Here is a 23870-nt window from a genome sequence, read left to right on the forward strand (position 1 = left end):
CTTTACAAGATTTACTGTATTTTGTTTGTCCTACAGATAAAGAGTTACCTTTTTCTCCTGGTTTCATGTAACCAAATCTATTCAATGATCCTGAAGGTTGCTTTAGCTTTGACTCTACAAAACCCTTTTTACTAGACGGGCTCTGACTTAATCTACTTAATGATGATCCACTGCTTGCTGGAATTAAACTTGAACCTATTCTTCCTTGTTCTTTGGTTTTCACTGTCCCTATGGGTAAAGATGAAACTGTGGCCTTGCCAGCCATAGGTTTTGGAAGCTCTCTACTAGTTTCTGGTCTCTTTCCTGTGTCGCTTATTTCTTGCAGTTTATCCACCTTTGATACAGTTGTCAGCCTACTAGCTGGTTTCAGATTCACATCCCTCTTTGACATGTCTGAGTATTTTTCTGTTTTGGAAGGTATTTCTGTTTTCACATGGTCCTTCTGAGGAATTCTACTTTTGCTTAAATTACTGGAAGATATTTTGCTTGGAATTGAACTGCCAGGTGTTGGCAGCCTGGAAGTGTTTTTCTTGGTAGTTCCATAATTCAGTCCAACAACTTTTGATGGAGAAACTATATGTGAAGTACCCAAGTCCATATTCTTTGATTCCGATTTACCGTCTCCATGCATTGAATCGGAGAAAAATTTCTCTCTGGCCGATAAGGTTCGTTTCACCTGAGGAGGTTCCTTTTCTTCCCTTTCCTTCTTAATTTTATTTCCCTTCCCTTCCAATTCTGAAGAATGAATTTTACCACTGGCGCTCTCAAGGGGACATGAGGAATCTAGAGTTTGTTCACCATTTCCTGGAACAGACATCTGATTCTCCTTTCCCCTGACAGGGCCAGTGTGCTTGTCTCAGGATTGTGATGTGGAAGCCACACATGCTGGGTCTATATTCGGTACACGAAGGCATATACGAGCACCAAAAGAGCAGGAGTTTGAAGGCGAGGCTAAATGGACCATGGGTTCCTCCCGCATTTCTTCATTTCCCAGGGCAAACTTGGATGATGTTATGGTGTTGGCATTATCATTCTGGAAAACAAAAAATATATACATGTATTTAGTATATTGTGTGCAACTATAATTTACTAAAAATTTAAGTTAATGCATGTGAGCATTACTCATAAAACTGGAGCCTCCATTGCAATACAAGTTCTCCTTGCCAGTTAAACCAGAGCAACTTATCACAAACTAAAAGGAACAACTGAAAACATCCACATTTATCAATTTCACATAAAAGATCTGTTCACAGGGTAGCAATCAATACAGTCCCCCAGTTCTCTATTGCAGAAGACCTGTGGCCCCCAGGGAAAGACAATTGGGTGTTGGAATTGTGAAGAGTGGGTACTTGTCTTGGCTATCCACCTCCCATATACTAGGGAAACGGCTTTTAAGTACAGTATACAATTTTCAAGCATAGAATGTAACCCTGCTCCTTTATTTAAACATCTTGGAAAATCACCCTGCATCTTGTATGCTCAAGGTCATACTTTGAGTAGACTTGGATGCTGGCAAGTGATGGTTTCAGTACTGCAGTAGGCCTACAATTATCATGTATAGAATTCTAAACACCTTCCTTACAAAAATGTTTCCCAAAATTCTTTAGAATGATTAGCAACTATTATTAATTACTATCTATCAATATACCAAGGGCTTTTTCCCCTTATAAAAGAGGTAGTAGAGTCAAAAGGCATGTAAACCACATTTATCCACCACCCTTTCCTCCCTCTCATCTTAGTTCCTCATGGATGAAGGGTCATCCCTGTCTCCTGCCCACTGCCCTGGATCAGAAGCAATGCAGCAAGACACAGTACATCCACAGCAAGGCTGCTTCACTTAATCTGTGACCATCCCTCCTCTGTCCCCTCATGCGTAAAATAGAGAAGACAGGAAGAAATCTCTTCAGACTGTCAAAATATTCACACATAACCACTCCTTATTCCCCCTATATCCCCTACCCAGTCCCTTCCTTGCATCACAGTATCATCTATACACAGCTATTCTCCACTTACCCCTATCTCCTGCTTTCTCCTTTCATTGCTCAACAGACATTCCCCTCTTGCTCAAAGCACTTCACCCCATTATAAATTACAAATATTGAGAGAATCATGATTTGTATTTAACAAGCACATAATGAACAAACTTGTGATCAGAGCAAGTGTGCAGTTGTGCACAATTGTTTGTTTATATCTGAGATGGGCCAGCAATCGGCTGACAGGACCCATTCACTTCAGCAGCCAGTAGTACCATTAGTTTATCTATAAATCCATATTGTTTTATTTACTACATAATACACATCATTTTTTTTCTATACAGTACAAAGTTAACTGCCATGAACAAAATTATAAGCAAGTTTGGGGCAATATATGGATGCTGTGACCTATCTAGTAACTGGACAGGTAGCCAAACTGTGATTGGCTTGTCATTCATCTTGTTACCTGGCAGCTAAAGCACATTATATATATACAATTGTAATTCTCAGACACAAAATAAATTACTCATTCTTACTGTCAATGATTAGCAGTATTTTTTCATTTTGAATCAGTATTTGGGTAAAAGTTAGTGATGAGATGTACAAGGGGAGAGGATGGCAGCAATTTAGAAGTGAGTATTAAAGGAAAGAGGCTGAAGGAAGTGGATAGCTTTAGATACTTCGCAGAAGGCAGGAAAGGGAGGAGTGAAAGTGGTGGTAGATTGTAGGTCGAAAGAAGCAAGTGAGTGCATTGGGGGATTAAAAAGTAACAAGGAAAAGGCATTTGGGAATGGATGCTATGAGATTATATGAAGAGGTGATTGTGCCAACAGCACTGTATAGGACAGAGACATGGAACATAAGAGAGGAAGAGTTTAAATACATTTGAGATGAAATGGCTGAGAAGTATGGTAGGGGATACAAAGTTAGAATGAGAAATGAGGAGGTGAGGAAGACAGTGGGAGTGGCAAAGGAGATGGGGTTGACAAAAGAATACTAGGATGGTTTAGACACATGGAAAGAATAAGTGAAGAAAGATTGGTAAAAGAAGTGTGGATTGCAGAGGTGGATAGAGTGAACATGAGGGGACGACCAACAATGAGATGGATGGATGGGGTAAAAGGGATGTCTGGTGATTAAGGAAGGGAGAAAGCAGAAGATAGGGGTGAGTGGAGAATGGCTGTGTATGGATGACACTGTGATACTTGGAAGGGAGTGTGTAGGGGATAGGAGGGTTAGGGAGTGGTTATTTGTGAATGATATTTTGACACAACTTGAAGGGATCTCCCCATTTTCAATATTATTAAATGAGGAAGATTTTTTTTTTTTTTTTTTTGGGGGGGGTTGAAATGGGTGGGAGTGGAATTATGCCTTTTGATTTTGGCTACCTCCCTTGTAAAGGTAAAGAAGCCTCTGGTTTATGTATGTTTGTATCAGTATATTTACTGCTGTGGAAGTGCTGTCTTGTTGCCTTGTATCTGAGAGGTGCTAAGAATGGAGGGACAAGAATGGGTTTTTGGACAAGTGTTGGGTGGGTGTAACTATGATTTGGTCACTCTCTTATAATGGGGAGGTCTTACGGTATGGTGAACTTGCACATAACTACTTAAAATCCAAACCACTCTGATGATGCTCAGAGGGCTCCATGGTTAGCTTTATTTTTCATTTTTCCCTGATATGACCTACCAAAATTGAGGTGCACCTTGTATACTTATTCTTCTTGTATATATTTACTTGTTACTACTGTACAAGAAAGGAACTACGCTTGTGGGGATAGTCTCTTTTCTCCATCTCTTTTACCTAGATTTCAATTTGTGATTTTGGCTTGGGCTATATTATCTTAACCTCTTCAATACAAGTCAAATTCTCACGGGCAGTATCAGCTGCCTGATGTACGATGATTCGATGATGCATCACAATATTCGCGTTATAAAACAAAGTTACAGTTGTATTACTTGTTCTCTTTCACTGTAAATATTAATAACCACAGAAAATGTGATCAAGCCAGTTCACAGAATATGAAAGTCACTCACAGCTACAACTACAAAATAAATATAATCATGACGCCTACATAGGCATCACTATATGGAAGAGGTTAGTCCAGGAATTTATCCATCTGTACTGGAAACTGTTTTTGGACATTATTCACACATGACCCTCTACAATTTGTTCCCGTAAACTTGTGTTGCCTTTATGTCCCAGACCAAAATATCTACTCTAAGTTTTGCCTGCTCCTTTTAATGACCTGAACAGTATGATCATATTACTTCTCTTCTTTATTTTAATGATGGCAATCTAAAGGTTATGGTTTCTGGTATGGAAAACTGTATTTTTTCTCCTCCTTTAGACCTTTTCTAATTTGTTCCCCTGACCTCATGATGTTTTCCCATCCTTAACCAAGAGACACTATCTGTCAATGTACACTTCTTCAGTGACCTGAACACCACAATTGTCTCCTCTCTCTTCGATCCATTAATGTTGGTCAGTCTAAGGATTTTAAATCTCTCCTTGTGTGGCTTATCTGTCAAACTAGGAGCCAATTTGGTTAATACTCTTTGTGTACATTCGATATTGTTCATATCTTGGTGCCAGTATAGTATGTGGCCTACTGCTCTGTAACTGATATAATATGTATGTACCTAGTTGTATTACACGGGAAGGGAGCTATGCTCGTAGTGACCCATCTTTAGATCTTTCAGCATCTAGATTGTTCTTAAATTCTTGTATAGTTTCTACACACACTGTTGCCTCATCCAATTTGTTCCAGACATCCACCACTCTGTGTGGAAAACTATTCTTTTTCAGACCTCTTCTATAACTATCTTTTTTAAGTTTTTCATGTCCTCTTTGTTTTTCTTTTATTCCACTTTAATAAATCTTCTCTGTCAAGGACTTCCATCCCTTTCATAATTTTGTAAATGGCCAGTAGACCTCCTCTTTCTCTTCTTTATTCCAGAGTTGGTAGTTCCAGTTTGGACAATCTTTGTTCGTACGTCAATTTAGAGAGAGTTGGTGCCATCTTTGTCATTGCTCTTTGGATTCTTTCTACATACATACATACATATACCAAGGCTTTTTCCCCCTTACAAGGGAGGTAGCCAAAAAGGAAAAGGCATAAAATCATTCCCACCCATTCCATCCCTGAATACACTCCACACCCCTCCACCCTCCCTCTTATCTTAGCACCTCCCGGATAACGGGTCATCCCTGCACCTTGTCCACTGCCCTGGGTCAGAAGCAGCGTCACAAGACACAGCACATCCACAGCAAGGCTGCTTCATTAAATCGGCGACCCCCCCTCTCCGTCCCCTCATGCATAAAAGGAGAAGAAGGGGAGAAATCCCTTCGGGCAGCGTCAAATTTTGCTTACACATACTACCTCACCCCCCATCCTTCCTCAACAGACATTCCCCTCTTCCCCAAAGCCCCCTTCACCCCATCCATCCATCTCATCCTAGGACGTCCCCTCATGTTCACTCCCTCCACATCTGCCTTCCATATCTCTTTTACTAGTCTTTCTTCACTCATTCTTTCCATGTGTCCAAACCATCCTAATACTCTTTCATCAACCCTATCTCCCAACTCCCTTTCCACCCCCGTTCTTCTCCTCACCTCCTCATTTCTCACTTTATCTAGCCTAGTAACCCCAATCATACTTCTCAGACACCTCATCTCAAATTGGATTCTTCCTAATTATATTCTTTTTTGTGCTGGGTGTCCATAGTATCAGTGTACTCCAATCTTGGTCTTATCAGTGTGACTAATACTTTTTTTACCATTACCTCATCCAAGTAGTTATAGAGCACCTTTACTGATCTTAGTAAATTGAAGGTTTCTCAAACTACTGTATTTTGTTAATATGCTTGTCTGGTGACATGTTTTTGTTAATAATTACTCCTAGGTCCTTTGCTGAACTAATTTTTTTTACTTCCTTTGTACCAATTTTATATTACCCTGATATTCTATTTTTACTTTTTCCAAACTTTTTGGTTTGGTTTGGTTTGGAGGTACAGTGATGGTGCACTGGCTGGTGGGGTTATTTAATGTTTGCTGGAGAGAGGGTAGAGTGCCGGAGAACTGGAGGAGTGCCTGTATAGTTCCACTTTACAAAGGAAAAGGGGACAAGTGTGAATGTAGTAGTTTCAGAGGGATTAGCTTGTTAACCCCTTCCATACGGTGCCGCACACGTAGGCATCATGGACTTAGATCTCAGTGGCAGCAGCCAATGCCAGCCGTACGACGTGTCGTAATAATACTCGCATCATAAAATATAGTCACCGCTTATATCGATCGTTCTCTCTTCACCCGTGAATTTTGATAACCATAGAAAATGCGATTACAAAAGAATTAGAAAGAATGTCATTATGGAGGGGCGACTACAATAAATATAATCAAGACGCCGATATGGCAGCCTCGCGAATACACTCGCTCCCCATGACGCCTACGTGTGCGGCACCGTATGGAAGGGGTTAAGTTGAGAGGATTAGGAGAGGAACAGAGGGAGTAATTGGTGAGAAACAGTGTGGATTTAGGATGGGTAGAGGTTGTGTAGATCAGATTTTTGTGGTAAGACAGATATGTGAGAAAGCTAGAGGAAAGGGGAAGGATGTTTTTGGGCTTTTATGGATCTGGAAAAGGCTTACGACAGGGTAGACAGGAAGGCACTGTGGGAGGTTTTGTGGATATACGGGATAGGAGGAAAGCTTTTAGGAGCTGTCAAGAGTTTTTACGAGAGTAGTAGAGTATGTGTCAGGATTAGAAATGGAGAGAGTGAGTGGTTTGAGGTAAAGATGGGACTTCATCAGGGATGCGTTATGTCACCCTGGCTGTTCAACCTGTACATGTATGGGGTGGTGCGAGAGGTAAATGCAAGGGTGGTGGGTCAGGTATTAGAGATGATTAAAGAAAATGGAGAAAAGTGGGAGGTGAGCCAGCTGTTGTTTGTGGATGACACTGTGCTTGTGGCAGGATCAGAGGAGGGATTAAGGAAGTTGGTGACAGAGTTTGGGAGTGTGTGAAAGAAGAAATTTGAAGATAAATGTGGGTAAATGTAAGGTGATGAGATGTACAAGGGGTGAAAGTGGCAGCAGACTGGAAGTGAGCATTAAGGGAGAGCGACTGGAGGAAGTGGATACTTTTAGATACTTGGGTGCAAATGTGGCCGATTTAATGAAGTGGCCTTGCTGTGGATGTGCTGTGACTTGTGACACTGCTTCTGACCCAGGGCAGTGGACAAGGTGCAGGGATGACCCGTCATCCAGGAGGTGCTAAGATAGGAGGGAGGGTGGAGGGGAGTGGAGTGTATTTAGGGATGGAATGGGTGGGAATGATTTTATGCCTTTTTCTTTTTGGCTACCTCCCTTGTAAGGGGGAAACAGCCTTGGTTTATGTATGTATGTACTTTTTCCAAACTCCATTATACTACATTTTTTTATGTTGAAGTTCACTTCCCACTTTAGGCTCCATTCTCAGACTTTATCCAGGTCTCTCTGTAGTGATTCACAGTGTTTTTCTGTACTTACTTTCTTTAGTAGTTTTGTGTCATCTGCAAAGAAGTTCATGTAACATTCTACACCTTAATTCATGTCATTTATATATATTGAATGTGTCCTGCCTCAGGAAAAATTTGAAACATGGTTAGGTTAGGTTAGGTAACTTAACCTAATTGGAAAGGTAGGCCACATACTATACCAAAGAAAAAATTTCGTAGGCCACATACTATACCAGCACCCATATCTTTTACTATGTACAGGGATCATACTAGTAATACATATTGCAATCTCAGAGGGATTATGGTCTCTGAGCTTTCACATTATCTCCCCATTCATATAGTAAAAAGCTGCCTTAGTGTTCTGAAGCAATCTGTATGTCTCTCCCACAATCTTTCTAATATGTTTTTCAGGTGACATTCTCCTACCCCCCCAAAGAATACGACAGAAAACTGTCCCAAACTGGAAAACACACCAAATTAATTGCCAAAAAGTAGATGCACATCCTGTGCATAATAATTTCAGAGACGAGATACTATGACAACCTAAATTCAGTCAACCAGAACTCTGAATATTCACAATATTTGAGCCGTATAACATGTATAAATATAGTAAGAATGCAGTAATAGACAATTACCTCCTTCCTTGTAAGTGGTGATTCTTTTTGTACTCCTGTTTCACTAGGTGAAAAGTCGAGGCTTTCAGAGTTCACACAAAATCTTTTGCCTGTTGGCTTTGGTCCATCGTCAAACACATGACCCAGGTGAGCACCACAAGTAGCACAGGACACCTCAGTTCGAGCCAAACTAGGGTTGCACACTAACAGCAGCAGATTAGCGCCAACTGAAATAACCAGAAAGTAAATATAACTTCTATAAACTTCAATGCCAAACGAAGTCATGAAATGATGGCATATATATGAAAAATAAAGCTATCTCCCTTGCAAGGGTGAAGAAGCCTTTTGGTATATAGATAAAAATATGAAAAATAATAAGCAGTGGATTTGTATAGCATGTAATGCTCACACTGAATCTCTTCATACTGCAAAATGTATTCACATTGAGTAAAAAAATCTAGAGTCATAATAGGCACACTTCATTATACAATTATTTGACATATAACCTTCCACATATATCATTGTTTCCTATACATTTTTTTTTTTTACCAAACAATCTTAAGGTTTCAATGCACTCATCTGCTATTCAATCAACCAATCAATCCTTTGTTCCAGGTCTCTTTTAGGAGACATATCTGGCAACAGCCATGAGGCAGGCCCCTATGTCACGACTAGGTAAATACATACATTTATACCACAGTCCTTTTCCCCCTTATAAGGGAGGTAGCCAGCCAAGGCATGCACCCACTCCCATCCATCCCCCATTTTTTCCATCTCATCTTAGCTCTTCACTGAAGAAGTGTCATCCCTGTCTACTGCCCATTACCCAGGTCAGAAGCAATGCAGTATGACACAGCATATCCACAGCGGGGCCACTTCATTTACATGGCAAACTTCCTTCCTCATCCCCTCATGTGAAAAATAGAAAAGACAGGTAATTCCCTTCATCATCATCAATTGGGGGCATACACCAGGGAGTGTGTTGTTTCACTCACATGCCAGCACCAATCCCCATGGTTTCTTTAAGCAAGCTTCCTACTACAAACTGCTCTCGACAGGTTCGATCAACTTGCCCCTGCCATGAATTCTGTGGGCATCATCCCCTTCATCTCTTCCATCAAGGGTTGTCTCTTGTGGAGACAACCCTGTGCATAGGATCAACATAATAGAAACATGTCATATGCCCATATGGCTGGAGTTGATGTTTACAAATTACACTAGTCTATCTATATATCAAGAGCATTTTCCCTCTTATAAGGGAGATAGCTAAGTCAAAAGCACATACCTACTCCCACCCATTCCATCCCTATCCACCACACTCCCCCCCACCCTCTCATCTTAGCTCCTTTGGGATGATGGGTCATCCCTGTATCGTGCCCACTGCCTTGGGTCAGAAGCAATGTAACAAGACATAGTACATCCACAGCAAGGCCAATACACTTTATTGGCAAACCCCTCCTCTCCATCCACTCTTGCAGAAAAAGAGAAGAGGGAGAGAAATCCCTCCAGGCTGCATCAAAATATCATTCACATCTAAGCACCCTCTATCCCCCCCCACCCCTCCCTTCCTTCCATAATAGTATTATCTATACACAGCCACTCTTCATTCATCCATATCTCCTGCCTTCTCCCTTCCTCAACAGATATTCCCCTCTTTCCCAATGCTCCCTTCACCCCATCCATCCAGCCTCAGTCGTCCCCTCAATTTCATTCCCTCCACCTCTGCTTTCCACACATCTTCTTTCATCACTCATTCTTTCTGTGTCCAAACCATCCCAGTAATCTTTCATCAACCCTATCTGCCATCTTTTCCATTCCTGCTCTCCTCCTCAACTCCTCATTTCTCACTCTATCCAACCTAGTAACCCCTACCATACTTCAGGTATTTAATCTCAAACATCTCTTAAAGTCCAAGTCTCTGCTCCATACAATACCATCAGCACAATCACCCCTTTATATAATCTCCCCTTTGCATACATTCCCAGATGCCTATTTCTCAAAACACTTTTTTATCCAAGGCAGTTACTTGCTTCTCTCAATCTATAATTTACCTCCACCTACACTCCCTTTCTTGCCACATGTGACCCCAAATAAATAAAGCTATCCACTTCCTCCAGCCTCTCTCTTTTTAGACTTGCTTCCAACTCACTGCCATCCTCTACCCTTGTACATCTCATCATCTTACTTTTACCCACATTTACCTTCAACTTTCTCCTATCACATACCTTCCCAAACTCAGTAACTAACTCCCTTAATCCCTCTTTGGACCCTGACTCAAGTGCAGTTTTATCAGCAAACAACTACTGGCTCACCTCACATTTTTTCCATTTTCTTTAACCAACCCCAGTCTCCTGCACATTACCCTCACCTTTACCTCCCACACCACCCCCATCAATGTACACATTTAACAGCCATGGTGACATGACACATCCTTAACAGTCCCACCTTTACCTCAAACCACTCACTCTCTCCATTTTCAATTCTAACACTGGCTCTACTACTCAAAAACTCTTGACTGTTCTTAACAGCTTTCCCCCAATCCCATATATCTTTAAGACCTCCCACAGTGCTTTCCTGTCTACCTTGTGATAAGCCTTTTCCAAGTCCATAAAGGCCCAAAAACCATCCTTACCTTTTCCTGAAGCATATCTGCCTTACCAAAAAAAAACTGATCCACACAACCCCTACCTCTCCTAAACCCATATTGTTCCTCACCAATTACTCCTTCTGTTCCTCTCCTAATCCTCTTAGTCAAAACCTTCCCATAAGCCTTCCCAACTACACTCAACAAACTGATCCCTCTGAAATGACTACACTCACATTTGTCCCCTTTTTCTTTGTAAAGCAGAACTATACAGGCACTCTACTGTCCCTTAGACACACATTAAACCTCACCAGCCAGGCCAATACTACTGTACCTCCCTTCTTCAGACACTCCACCCCACACCCATCTAACCCTATTCTAAAATTATGCTGGTAACTGGCCTAAACCAAGTCTCACATTATAGTATCTGGTTTCATACGAAGTAATTCCCCTCAAGTTGCATCAGAATATCCTCCATATACAACCACTCTCCACTCAAACCTATGCCCTGCTTTATCCCTTCTCTGCTCAACAGACATTTCCCTCCTGCTCAAAGGCCCTTTCATCCTACTTGTCCATCTCATCTTCAGTTGTCCCTCTACCTCTGCTTTCCACATTCTTTTTTCTAATCTCTCTTCACTCATATGTACATAAATACATGGGGTTTACACTGGGATAAGTCACGCTGAGATGTTGACTTTGTACACACTGATGACTGTAAAGTGGTTAACTGTATCATGGTAGGTCTGGGCAGTTTACCAAATCCATTTAGGGTTGAAGCCTCCTGATGCTCAGCACTTGTGGCAGGCATCCAGACCAGCTCTAAAATCTATAGCAAATTCAATTTTATTTCCTCCATGTTTTCACATAAGGAGAGATGACAACTAGTGACAGCTCTCACTCCTACTACTAAAAACTAGTGACAGAGACAGTCCTGCACTTGTAAAACACTGACATTTGTCCAATGCTTCTTCCCAGGGAGGGTCTGAGGACTGCTGTCAACCACTGTGAGGCTGAGGGTTTCCAGCAAGTTAAACTTGCAACAAGACAGTTTAAGTGCAAGGCAATCATGTATAGGAAATACATATTGTATACATCATACAAGAACATATCCAAATAGCCACTGCTGCATTCTGCAATTCCTAAAGCCAAAACACCTGCTTAAAACAAAAACCTGATTTCCACAGTAATTCATACCATGAGACAAGTCCTGCTTCAGATGAACTTTATTTGGATCAATGATATCAAAGAAGGCAGGCCACCCTGATCCAGAATCATACTTCGTTTGTGAAGTAAACAGCTTTTCTCCACATACAACACACGAGTATACACCACGCTCCCAATGCTTGTAGTATTTGTTTGAGTATGGCCTGTAAAGAAAAAATGCATATAAAAAGTTTTACACACAGTCAATATATTCAGCAGATCTTACAGGATATCCACAGCACCCAGATAACCAACAGCAGCAAATATATATGCCCATAAGTCAACCAAGGAATAAATACTGTATTATTGTCTGGATATGACACTTTTCAAAGGAAGAAAATACAGAGTGGAGAATCCCTAGTCCACCTGCTGTTCCATTTGGTTCCCTTAACACTCATGAGAAACAATGGCAGAATTCTCCCTTCCCCTCCATCAGAGGAGGATCAGAGTGGTAGTCAAAGAAGTGGTATAGGACAGATTCAAAAGGAGGGACAATAACAATATAAAAATATCATCATTTGTTCGAGTTTTGAATTAACATAGACAAGTTATATATGGCTCTACGGGAATCCTAAAACAGTGAGGTGATGAAATGTACTAGGGGAAAGGATCTCAAAGAATTGGAGCCAAATCTCAAAGGGAAGACATACATACATACATAAATACATACACCAAAAGGCTTTTTTCCCCCTTACACAGGAGGTAGCCAAAAAGAAAAAGACATAGAAACAACTCCCGCCCATTCCATCCCCTAACATACTCCACTCCCATCCACCCTCTCCCTCCCTCTCATCTTGGCACCTCCTGGATGACGGGTCATCCCTGCATCCTGTCCACTGCCTGGGGTCATAAGCAGTGTTGCAAGACACAGCACATCCACAGCAAGACAGCTTCACTCCTTCCAACCTCTGCCTTCCACACCTCTTTTACTAATCTTTCTTCATTCATTCTTTCCACGTGTCCAAACCATCCTAATACTCTTTCATCAACCCTATCTCCCAACTCCCTTTCCACCCCTGTTCTCCTCCTCACCTCCTCATTTCTCACTCTATCTAGCCTAGTAACCCCTATCATACTTCTCAGACATTTCATCTCAAACACATTCAAACTCCTTCTCTCTTATGTTCCATGTTTCTGCCCCATACAGTGCTATCAGCACAATCACTCCTTCATATAACCTCCTCTTAGCATCCATTCCCAAATGTCTATTTCTCATTACACTTTTTAATCCACCAAGGCATTTACTCACTTCTCTCAATCTACATTCTACCTCCACCCCCACTCCTCCCTTTCCTGCCACATTCGCACCCAAGTATCTAAAACTATCCACTTCCTCCAGTCTCTCTCCCTTAATACTCACTTCCAGCCTGCTGCCACTCTCTCCCCTTGTACATCTCATTACCTTACTTTTGCCCACATTTATCTTCAGCTTCCTTCTTTCACACACCTTCTCAAACTGCCACTAACTTCCTCAATCCCTCCTATCATCCTGCTACAAATGCAGTGTTGTCACCAAAAAACAACTGGCTTATTTCCCACTTTTCTCCATTTTCTTTAACCATCTCCAACCCCTGACCCACTACCCTTGCATTCATCTCTCACACCACCCCATCCATGTATAGATTGAACAGCCAGGGTGACATAACACATCCCTGATGAAGTCCCACCTTTACCTCAAACCATTAACTCTCTCCATTTGTAATCCTAACAAAAGCTCTACTACTCTTGTAAAAACTTTTGACTGCTCTTAACAGCTTTCCTCCTATCCTATATATCTGCAATTCCTCCCACAGGAAAAGAATTTTTTTTAATTATTCAAGGGTCAAATGTAGTAGGAAATTAAGGAGTGGGGGTGGAGGTAAATTTTAGAGTAAGGGAAGCAAGCGAACGTCTTGAAAGAATGAAAAGGGTCTTAAGAAATAGCCACCTGGGGATGAATGAAAAGAGAAGACTGAATGAAGGGGTGATTGTGCCCACAATACTGCATGGGGCAGAGATTTGGAATGTATAGGAGACAGAAAGGAGTTTGTATGTATTTACCTAGTTGTATTATACGGGAAGGGATCTGTGCTTGTGGTGACCCATCTTTGTATATTTCAGCATCAAGTTTGTTCTTAAATTCTTGAATATTGTTTGCCTTATCTAATTTATTCCAGGTATCCACCACTCTGTGTGAGAAGCTATTCTTTTTCAGATCTCTTCTATAATTATCCTTTTTGTGTTTCTTTTCGTGTCCTCTTGTTTTTCTCATCTCACTTTAATAAATCATCTCTATCAAGGATTTCCATTCCTTTCATGATTCCATAAATAGTCAGTTGATCTCTCTTCTTTGTTCCAGAGTTGGTAGTTCCAATTTGGACAATCTTTGTTTCCATGTCAATTTGGAGTGTGTTGGTGCCATCTTTGTCATTGCTCTTTGTATTATTTCTAATTTCTTTATATTCTTTTTAGTACGGGGTGTCCATACTGTTGCAGCGTACTCCAATTTTGGTCTTATCAGTGTAACTAATATTTTCTTAATCATTTCATCCAAATAGTCAAATGCCACTTTCATTGACCTTAGTAAGTTGAAGGTTTCTCAGACTATTTTATTGATATGTCCAGTGACATGTCTTTGCTGATTATTACTCCTAGGTCTATTTCTGAGCTCACTTTTTTGACTTCTTCACCAATTTTATAATTTCTCAATATTCTATTTTTACTTTTTCCAAATTCCATTATACTACACTTCTTGATGTTAAAGTTCACTTCCCCCTTTTGACTCCATTTAAGAAGTGTTTGGGAAATATTGTAGGGGTTATGAGGTTGGACAGTGAGAAATGAGATGAGACAGAGCATGGAAGGAAAGACAGTTGACAGATAGGGTTGATCAAAGAATACTATGAAGGTTTGGGCATATGGAAAGAATGAGTGTGGAAGGCAAGGGTGGATGTGTGAGCTTAAAGGGAAGACTAACAATGGGATAGATGGATTGGATGAAGAGGGCCTTGGGTAAATGGGAATGTCTGTCAAGCAGGGAAAGGAAGGGCAAGAGATAGGTGTAAGTGAATAGTGGTTATGACTGGGTGATAAATTGATGAAACCCAAAGGGATTTTTTGCTCTCTGAATTCTAGAGTGGATGAAGGGGGAGAGTCCCCATGAAATGAACAAGTCGGGGTGAATCAGATTTAGCTGCCATGTCCTGCTGTGGAGGTACTTGTCTTGCTGCACTACTTCTGACCCAACCACTGGGCAGGGGACAGTGATAGCCCTTCATCCTCAAGGAGATAAGATAAGAGGGAAAACAAATGGGTGTAGGATGGATGAAGGACAGGTGTATAGCTTGGCTGAACATCACATTACAAGGGGGAAAGGCTTTCTGGCATATGAACATATGTATGTTGTACCTATGTATGTGTGTGTGTGTGGAACAAGTGGAGGGGCCTGACTCTGTTTCTATGCCACCAACTAAAATATGTAGGTTTGTTATCTAGCTTCCACGACTGGACGTCTTCAACCCCACAGTTGCAAGCAGTGATTCTGGGGTCATTCCAAAGATTTCTCTGGGATAAAAAAATAAAATAAAATAAAATAAACAATATAAAATAAGATGTTGAACTGATATCTGTAGTATTAGTGTGGGTCTGTTTCTAAGTCAGTGGCTGGTATGAGTAGAAACAGCAGGCCCTGAATAAAGACATTCAAAGTAGATAGAGGGCCCAATCTGGGAACCAAATACCAACCCCAAAATGGAGGCAAGTGGTTACATTTATCAAGCTTTGATACTTGAATCCTGTAATGAGATACTGTCTATATAGTTACATGTAATTGATACTTATGGACTTTAAAAACTGAATTTAGACATAGGCTTCAGGGCCTTTGAGAAGAGTGCTCCCTGGCTATGTAAGATTACCGAATATGTCAAGACCAGTGCAAGTCTCCACATAAAAAACATGCCCACTTTTTCTCAGAGTCCTATGACTTGTATGACTTGGCTGACAAGACAATAAAGTATCCATATAGTTGCCAAGATCTACTTGGGAAGTTCTGCAAATGCCTTTGGGTCGAGCAGGGCTCCAAGCACAATTACAAGTAACTTTAGTAACACCTATGTAGGCTACAATGAAGCATTCTTCTATCTTCAGAAACAAATCTCCACTTAGAGATGTATTGAGCCCCCCCCCCTTTTTTTTTTACTATCCCTTGTTTCTGCTGTTCTTAAAACTCTCATGTAACACTTCTAGAGCTCCACCTCTTCTTCTCTTGTGTTCCTGTGATGGGGGATAAGAATGTTGTCACTGCATTCCCATATATTTTGAAAAGGATGACTAAATAGAGTGTAATGAGAGGGCTGGAGATCCCCCTTCTGTATTTTTCTCCTGCAAAGAGTCTAGGTATGTTTTGACTTGGCCACCCTCCATTATAAGGGGAAAAGGCCATTGACATATACATACCCCTTCATTAGTGGTCTAGCTAAGACTTCATTAGGCATTCAAATAAATGTATGGCATTTCCTGTAATCTAGACATCACCCCATTGCCAAGCTACTTCAATCTGGAGATGTTGGCAAGTTTCATCCTATAGCTTCCAACCACATGTTACCTTATGATTATTTTAGAAAAACCATGCCTACATAAAAAAGGCCTTTCAGTCCCATATGAAGTAATGCTTGTTAAGTTTCATGCTGTCAGTATTCTGATCACTTTTATCTTTTCCTATCCTTTCTTTCAGCAGTTCTTCATCTCTCATTTACCATCTTTACGACTCCACCTCTTCACAGCAATATTGTCCCCAAGAATAATAATGCTGGTCAATGGTGACAAAATACACCTCACAACAAGGGCAGATGTGGACCACTAAATTATCAGTTACTATGTCCCACAGAATTGGATGATCTGTAAGACCAGAAGAATTCAAATGAAGAATGGTGCTTTTGGGGGTTTATGAATTACTATGTACCTGCACACATTTCACAATAAAATAAAGACTATCTCCATATACTCACAGAAGATTTACCAAGATATTAATAAGGAGAAATATTGTACCAAGTATGAAACTATTGCAATGTGTAATAATTACATCTTAAAGCTTCTCTTGGGTAAAACAGACAAAACAAATACATTGTTTTCCAAAAAGTAATACTGCACCTTTCTGTTATCTTATCCTGTGTAACTCTGTACTGCTTGGGAGTGAGCTTACTCAATAGCCTGTTCTTCTCATCTCGGTCAAGCAGGGGTGCTGGGGGCAGCTTCTGTGCACCAAACTGACGACCCACTTTGGGTCTGTTTGAATTTGGGGGTCTGTTACCTGCATGAGGCAGTCTACCAGGAATACGGGTGTGGCCCGAGGACCAGTTGCCTGACCCCGTAGCAAAGTTCCTCTGACTGTGTGAGGAACTCCTAGTAGAATCATATGATCTTGGAGTCTCCATAGTTGTGCACTAGGAGAAAAAAAAACACACCACATTAGATGAAAGAATAAAGAAAAATAATATAAAGTCCTATTACATTAAAAAAATATACAAAGATATCTCAACTAGACTACAACTGACAATGCATCTAAACTTCTTAGTACTGACAGCTGCTTCATGTTTTCATTCATTCATCTCAACAATAAAATGAGTTGCCATTACTGTGATTGGTGACATAAGGACACTTTCCTGTGGGGGTTCTTTCTGTTTAATTGTTGCAACATCTCATGTCAAACTTTTCCTTTTACAGTATGGATAAGAAAGTATAAACCTCAATATAATGAAGTTGATCTATTCTTAACAATATACATACAAGTCTACATCTTGATATTGGCCTATTGGCCTAGCAGTTATCATTCAGTTTATATTCACTCTCCAGTTGGTGTGAATTTCCCTCCAATGAGGGAAAATGAGTTGAAACACTTGTTAGAATGACTACATTTCCCCGGTTTGTTATCAAATGGCAAAGTTTAGCTTAGGACTCAGCGGTTATTCCCACTTTGCAAGGGTTCAGGGGCACTTCAAGAATCAAGTTCCCTCCAATAAAAACTCAAGGGCATAGACCATAGTGCCCAGTAAATTAGTTGAACCTGGGGTAGCTAATGCTGTTCAACATTGCACTTTCTAAACGTTTTCTTTAATTATAACTACTTACATTTCTTTTGGTGTTATCCTTAATCTTCACCTTGGTTTTCACTCCGAACTATCGGTTCCTATCCTGCCGCCCCTCCCCCATTCGTCTCCCAGTATGCTAGGGTGAGGCATAACTAAACATAGACCGACGTCAGACTGTCAAGGTTACAGATTAGTAATTTACATATTGAACCCAATAATAGTTACAATCTTCAGGTATGCTTGCACGAACTTCCGTACCATAAGTAAATATCGTGGCAGCGTGGATGAACCAAAAAAAATATTGTATATTTTCTTTGCGTGACTTGCAACCCGTCAGAAAATCAACGTCACTATACAGTTTTTTGTTTATCTAGCGAAACTTCAGCTGTCACTGTATCGCGCTTCAGCCACTGGTCCATTTTCTCTTACAACTTTTGCCTAAATCTATAATTAGCACACTTATGCAACTGTTTTCAATCTCACATCTGCTCAATCCAATCCAGTCTATCTCATGTGACGCGGGTTAACGCCAAAATCGATTATTTGCCCACAGTCTGTGCTTGTCAAAATAAATAAATGCAGACTTACCTTCAGATGGAAGACGACAAGTACGGACTAATTTCCTTCTATTTCACTGTTTAGAAGAATAAAGTTACTGAACTTTATTTGGCAAGCCCTGTTTCGCAGTAATTCTTATCATCCCTAATAAGTGAAAGGAAATAGAAAATTAATTAATACGTTTTCATGACTCACATTTCAAAGATTTTGTGCAGATATTGTCTGTCATGAAAGAACAGTAATGAGCAATCCTTAATTTGTATGTATACTACTATGGCAACTAGAAGTCACTATGAACACAACTGTTTTAACGCGAAATTTCTCTATGTACCACTGCCCCCTCTGCCGAGTACCGTGTATTTGTTGACTAAGGGTGAAGGCAAGTCTTGTCGTTGCTCTTCAGTTGCCAGATATTAGTAAGTTTTGCAAATTGTGTAAGTATTGATACATAATGTACAAAATATTTTACATTGATTAATCATCTATGATATCTTGCGGTATATTCATTGTGTTTTTGTGTCTTTTTTCTGTCGGGCTATTATCACTAATGATCAAGTATAATATTAAATGGCAACTCGTATTTAGGAACCGCGAAACCAACACTCAGGGGAGGGGGACTTAGGGGTGGGGAGATATTCTTATGGAGGCAAATGGTTGAATAAAAGTCTTATTTTATTAATGGATGCATTTATGATTATATGATCCAAGTGTAACAGAGAAAAGTTAACCAATTAGCCAACAGTGTGTGCGAGGAATTAATACAGAGGAGGCGTAAGCGACTTGTCGGCGGGATTATTTGGTTGGCTAGCTGCAGTAGAATCAGACTTACACGCAGTAATTCAAGCAGGTACGTCTACACCCATGCAAAATTTGGTGACGTTGCTATAAAAAAATGCTCAGGTCTTCCATGTCTGTGTGCTTGCCACCACCCTTTCAATCAACAAATCAGACTCCCATCGTATCGCCACTGCGCACTTGCTTGGCACTTCCTAGGTTTGAAGGGATACATATGCACCATTCCTTCAGTCCTGCGACGCACTTTCACTATTTAATACTGACCAATGCCAGCTAATATGAACTCGTGACTAGCAAAAGATGACTACATTTTATCTCATTCGCACCTACGGGCTCTCTAAAGCTGAATAAGATAAAGTGGTGTCCCAAGTTAATACGCATGGTTATATCCATCCGCACCTGGGGTTCCACTGAATAAAATAATCTACCGGTAGCAAAAAATAATATCCTGTCTCACTGGATAAAGCTACCCAAAATTAATTACATGTTCATACTTTAGAACCATTCATTTTATCCAGTTACTGCATTATAGTTCTTGAGTGATTGCGAAATAATACCGTATTTACTTAAAACAAAAATATTGATGTAGGACCATGGGCATGATACTTTGCCTCTTGCTAAACGTTTAATGAATTCAAAATGTGACATACTTCTCAGAAGTGTTATGAACCAAACACAGGTGTGACTCGTACTTTCTCTCTCTCTCTCTCTCTCTCTCTCTCTCTCTCTCTCTCTCTCTCTCTCTCTCTCTCTCTCTCTCTCTCTCTCTCTCTCTCTCTCTCTCTCAGGTTATACATTTGTGTGCTTTAGTCAATAAAACTTTCCCATGGTGATCGAACGTTAAACCGTCCTACACGACGCCAAGGTGAAGCTCCCAATAGCCCATTAACATATGACCAATCTGCTACTTAAAAAAAACGAGAAGACTCCAGTAATATTCCTTGTTTTCCCCAATCTACGTGGTCTGTCATCAAAGGGTGAATATCCTTAAATCAACAGCTTTGGCAGAGAGGAGAGAAAAGTAATTCAGTCTCAAAGAGAAGGGAATCCATACAAGATGAAGGCTACACACAAACGAACAGACGATACCTAAATGAAGTTTTAGAAACCAAAAGAAAGCGTGAAAAAATCGGCTTTCCAAACATGACTATGGGATAGTGAAATGCACACCGTACGGAGGTAGTAGATTCAATGTAAAAACATATTTTTAAAACATCATGGTAGCATAAAGACAATAAAAACATAAGGGAGAACAATGAGCACGGGACGCCCAAGAATATTTCAATCATGCAATTGTTGTGTGCTATTTAGGTGAGCTTGCAACCATGGTGCGTGCTCATGCACGCACATACACACACACGCCCAAAATTGAAATACGAAGCAGTGGTGTGATCCCTACACAAAAGGCATTGTTAAAAATGGAGTATTCAGAGAGCGGTAATCAAATTGGTCCCCAGCCTAGCTGCCAGATCGTATAAAGACAAACGGCACTGAAAGTTGTGAAGCAGCGTATCGTGATGAGATGAAGTATAGGGATGGTGACGTGTGAGACCGTGTCGACACGCACATTCCAGAGAACTACAACCGTTGTATATGAGAACACAGTGTGGGGGGAATTCAGTGCGTGTCGACATAACCGCACACGTCTGCATTCCCTCCACTTCATCTCGCCACGAGCCGCGACTGAATGTAAACGATACTGACGCGTCTATTATCATGGGACGAAATAATATGAAGAGGACAATAGCAAGAAAATAAATATGATTGTTTGAGTAACAAATTCAGTTTTTCGTAATGATGTATTCATATGAGGTGAAAATTACAGAAGAAAGTCCGGGCGGACACCATCAATATATAACTATAAAACTAAGTTTGACAACTCGAGGCACAGATATGGTATCCCACGACTGTAGCTCCTATCCTGATTTGGCAACTAGAAAATGAGAGGAATTAAAGGAAAAACATTGGGACTTGGCTATCTGGGAGGTAACTAGATTAACAAGGAAATGCTCTAACCAAGTGATATAACTCGTAGGATGGGAGTGCTGGTTGCTGGCGCCAATCCTGATCACCACCTTGGACATATATGTGCTATCGGAAGGTTTGCAGACGACTCAAGGCCAGTCAAGAAAGCAAGAGAGTGACTCACGGCCCAGCATGTAGGGTCCAGGTAAGTTTTACGAAATAAATGTCAGATGTTCTCTCGATGAAGTTTTATTGCTAAGATAAGTATGATAAGTATAAAAGCAATGGGAGGAGGGGGGCAGTACAGAACATAAGGAATCTACAGTTTAGGCGAAGACAAAGAATGAACCTGCAGAAAACAGCCGATATAGGATTCGACCCTAATGCCCACAAAAATGCTTTCGTTAACCTTTTTTTATGCTGAATAAAATCGTCTAACGATAGACAATAAATGTCAAATATATAAACCAAAGGGTTAATCGAGATAAATAAAATCTCGGTTTAAGAGATTTTCTTCAGATGAATAAAGTCGTCTGGCGACAGACTACGAACATATAGAGTTGAATATTATTGGCGCCAAAGACAATAGACGGAATGGAGTCGTAGGAAGCCAACCTTGAACAACACCTTCACCGCAGTGTGTGGCGGTGGTTGGGGGGGGGGCTGCTTCCGCAACTGAATAAATCACGAGACGACAGATAGAATAAAATTCACGAGTCATAAAACGCATCGAAAGAGTACCCAAGGAGATCATTGCGATGAGTTATCCATATCCTAATGTACTGGCCAATCCCTAGGTTTATTCAAATGAATAAAAAAAAAAAAAATGGTGATACACTTGAAAGGGCCTGATATGCACTTGCTGTGTTCCGACACTGAATCATCTGCCCTGCACAGCGAGAAGGTGCTGTGAACACTGGCACTAGCACACATCAAATAAGGGAAAGGGGAGATACACGACGAAGGAATTCTCACATATGGTGGCATCCAACGAGCGGTAGTTTCAAACAGAGGAGGCGAAAGAAACCTTGTAATAATGATGATAAGAGTAATAACTAATAATGACAAAAACAACAACAATTATAATAATTACAACAAGAAGTCATAATGATGATGGCAACAAAAAGAGCAATTCAAACAACTAAATTTATTAGAAAAAAAAAAAGATTGGTAGGTGCAACGTACTCCGCACTCCCCTGGAAATGGCGATTTGATATTCACAATGCATCACAACGCCATTCATATACACCCAAAATGTCGGGAGTACAGTCACCTCGGGGTAACAAAGATCCTCAGCCTTGCACAGCAAACGCGTATTTGCTGTAGGACGCAGGAAAAGGTTGTGCCAGCATGTGGTTGCTATACTGTGGCCCACCCAGTCGAACTGACCTAAATAGTGTTTGACGTCACCACCACCACCCCTGATTTGACAGACACAGTATCCAGACGCCCATCTCCGCGATTTACTGCTGCTACAATGCACCCTGCATCACTGACACATCCCCTACACATTATGTTGGGAATGTATGTTGTTCGTATTTGGAATATACTTTGGGTCCCTCGAGCAACCATCTTGTGCCATGACCTAGCTGCCATCTTAAGATCGTGGCACTCTCTTCCCCTCCCGCGGGCCGTAGCCCGCAACTCAGGCAGCAGCCTGACTGGCTGACCGGGCTGGGCCTGGCTCGGGCGGCTGAGTCAACCAGTCAAGGAAGGTTCCCCACATGGAGGAGACATACGCCTATCTTGCGGCGCGGTGAACTGCAGTTTTGTGCCCAGGCCGCACCGACAGTCCACCAGCATTTGTTTTTACCACGGAACCTGCCTACCTACCACGGGATCCTGCCTACCTACCACGAAATCCTGCCTACCTATTATAGCGCACACCACCCTGATCTCTACGCACCACACGTCTAACCCTGACCTCCTCCTCATCCTACTCCTGCCAGCAGCTGCATGACCGTTCGCTTTTCTCCTACTTCCAAGTTTCTTCATCACATACGCCTTCCTCCCCGACTCTCTCGTTCACGAACGAACAAAAAATAACCATAACTTTCCCCTCACCTCAAACGCGGCTGCTTCCATATGGCTGAAACATTCGAACGCTACGTCCTACCTCCTCCACCCCCTCCTCCTCCTCCTCCCTCTCCTCTGCCTGACCTCTCCCTCTCCAGGCGTAACGGCCACATTGGCCCCGGTCACTTCCTTCTAACGCTTTGTTTCTTTTACCGTCTACACCCACACGTGGACTCCATCCGTCCCACTTTTCTTTTTCTACCTCCGCATCATTCACTATGGAACCATTAAGAAAGAGAAAATTATCAATTAAATAAAATCGCTTGCCGTTGAGGATGAAGCTGAACAGTTTCATTCAATTGAGAGAAACCACTCCTCACTGGCTTAGTTGTCATTTAAACTTCTTTTCATCCGCCGAGCACTTCAGCTGACAACTCCCAATCAGAGTTCCTAGAACCATGGAGGACAGCTGGACGGTGACCACCAAGCAAATGTACGCACCAAACACATATCGGCTTCTCTCGAGCATTTTTTTCCCCAAAGTAAAATATTTCTCTATACCTTGTCAGATAAGATCACCTAACCTGAATACCAACAATGTCA

General features: G+C 41.2%; 1 protein-coding gene across 5 annotated transcripts in view; it reads right to left on the minus strand.

The window, feature by feature from the left end:
• Positions 1–699: 699 nt before the first annotated feature.
• LOC143018950 (uncharacterized) overlaps positions 700–23870 on the minus strand; it is a 23941-nt gene continuing 770 nt past the window's right edge. For 2 of the 5 annotated variants that reach the window (XM_076174571.1, XM_076174570.1), the window contains exons 2-6: positions 18522–18635; positions 16996–17288; positions 11860–12032; positions 8100–8305; positions 700–1033 (exon numbers count right to left, since the gene is read on the minus strand). In XM_076174571.1, coding sequence (XP_076030686.1) covers positions 857–1033; positions 8100–8305; positions 11860–12032; positions 16996–17279 — 840 coding nt within the window. In that variant the 5' untranslated portion in view covers positions 17280–17288; positions 18522–18635 and the 3' untranslated portion in view covers positions 700–856. Of the gene's footprint in view, positions 1034–8099; positions 8306–11859; positions 12033–16995; positions 17289–17973; positions 18333–18521; positions 18636–18794; positions 18864–23870 lie in introns of those variants that run through there. The other 3 variants (XM_076174569.1, XM_076174568.1, XM_076174572.1) reach the window with 3 other exon arrangements.

Source organism: Oratosquilla oratoria, chromosome 36 (genome assembly GCF_046742065.1).
Source record: "Oratosquilla oratoria isolate Oo_2021 chromosome 36, ASM4674206v1, whole genome shotgun sequence".
NCBI lineage: Eukaryota > Metazoa > Arthropoda > Malacostraca > Stomatopoda > Squillidae > Oratosquilla > Oratosquilla oratoria.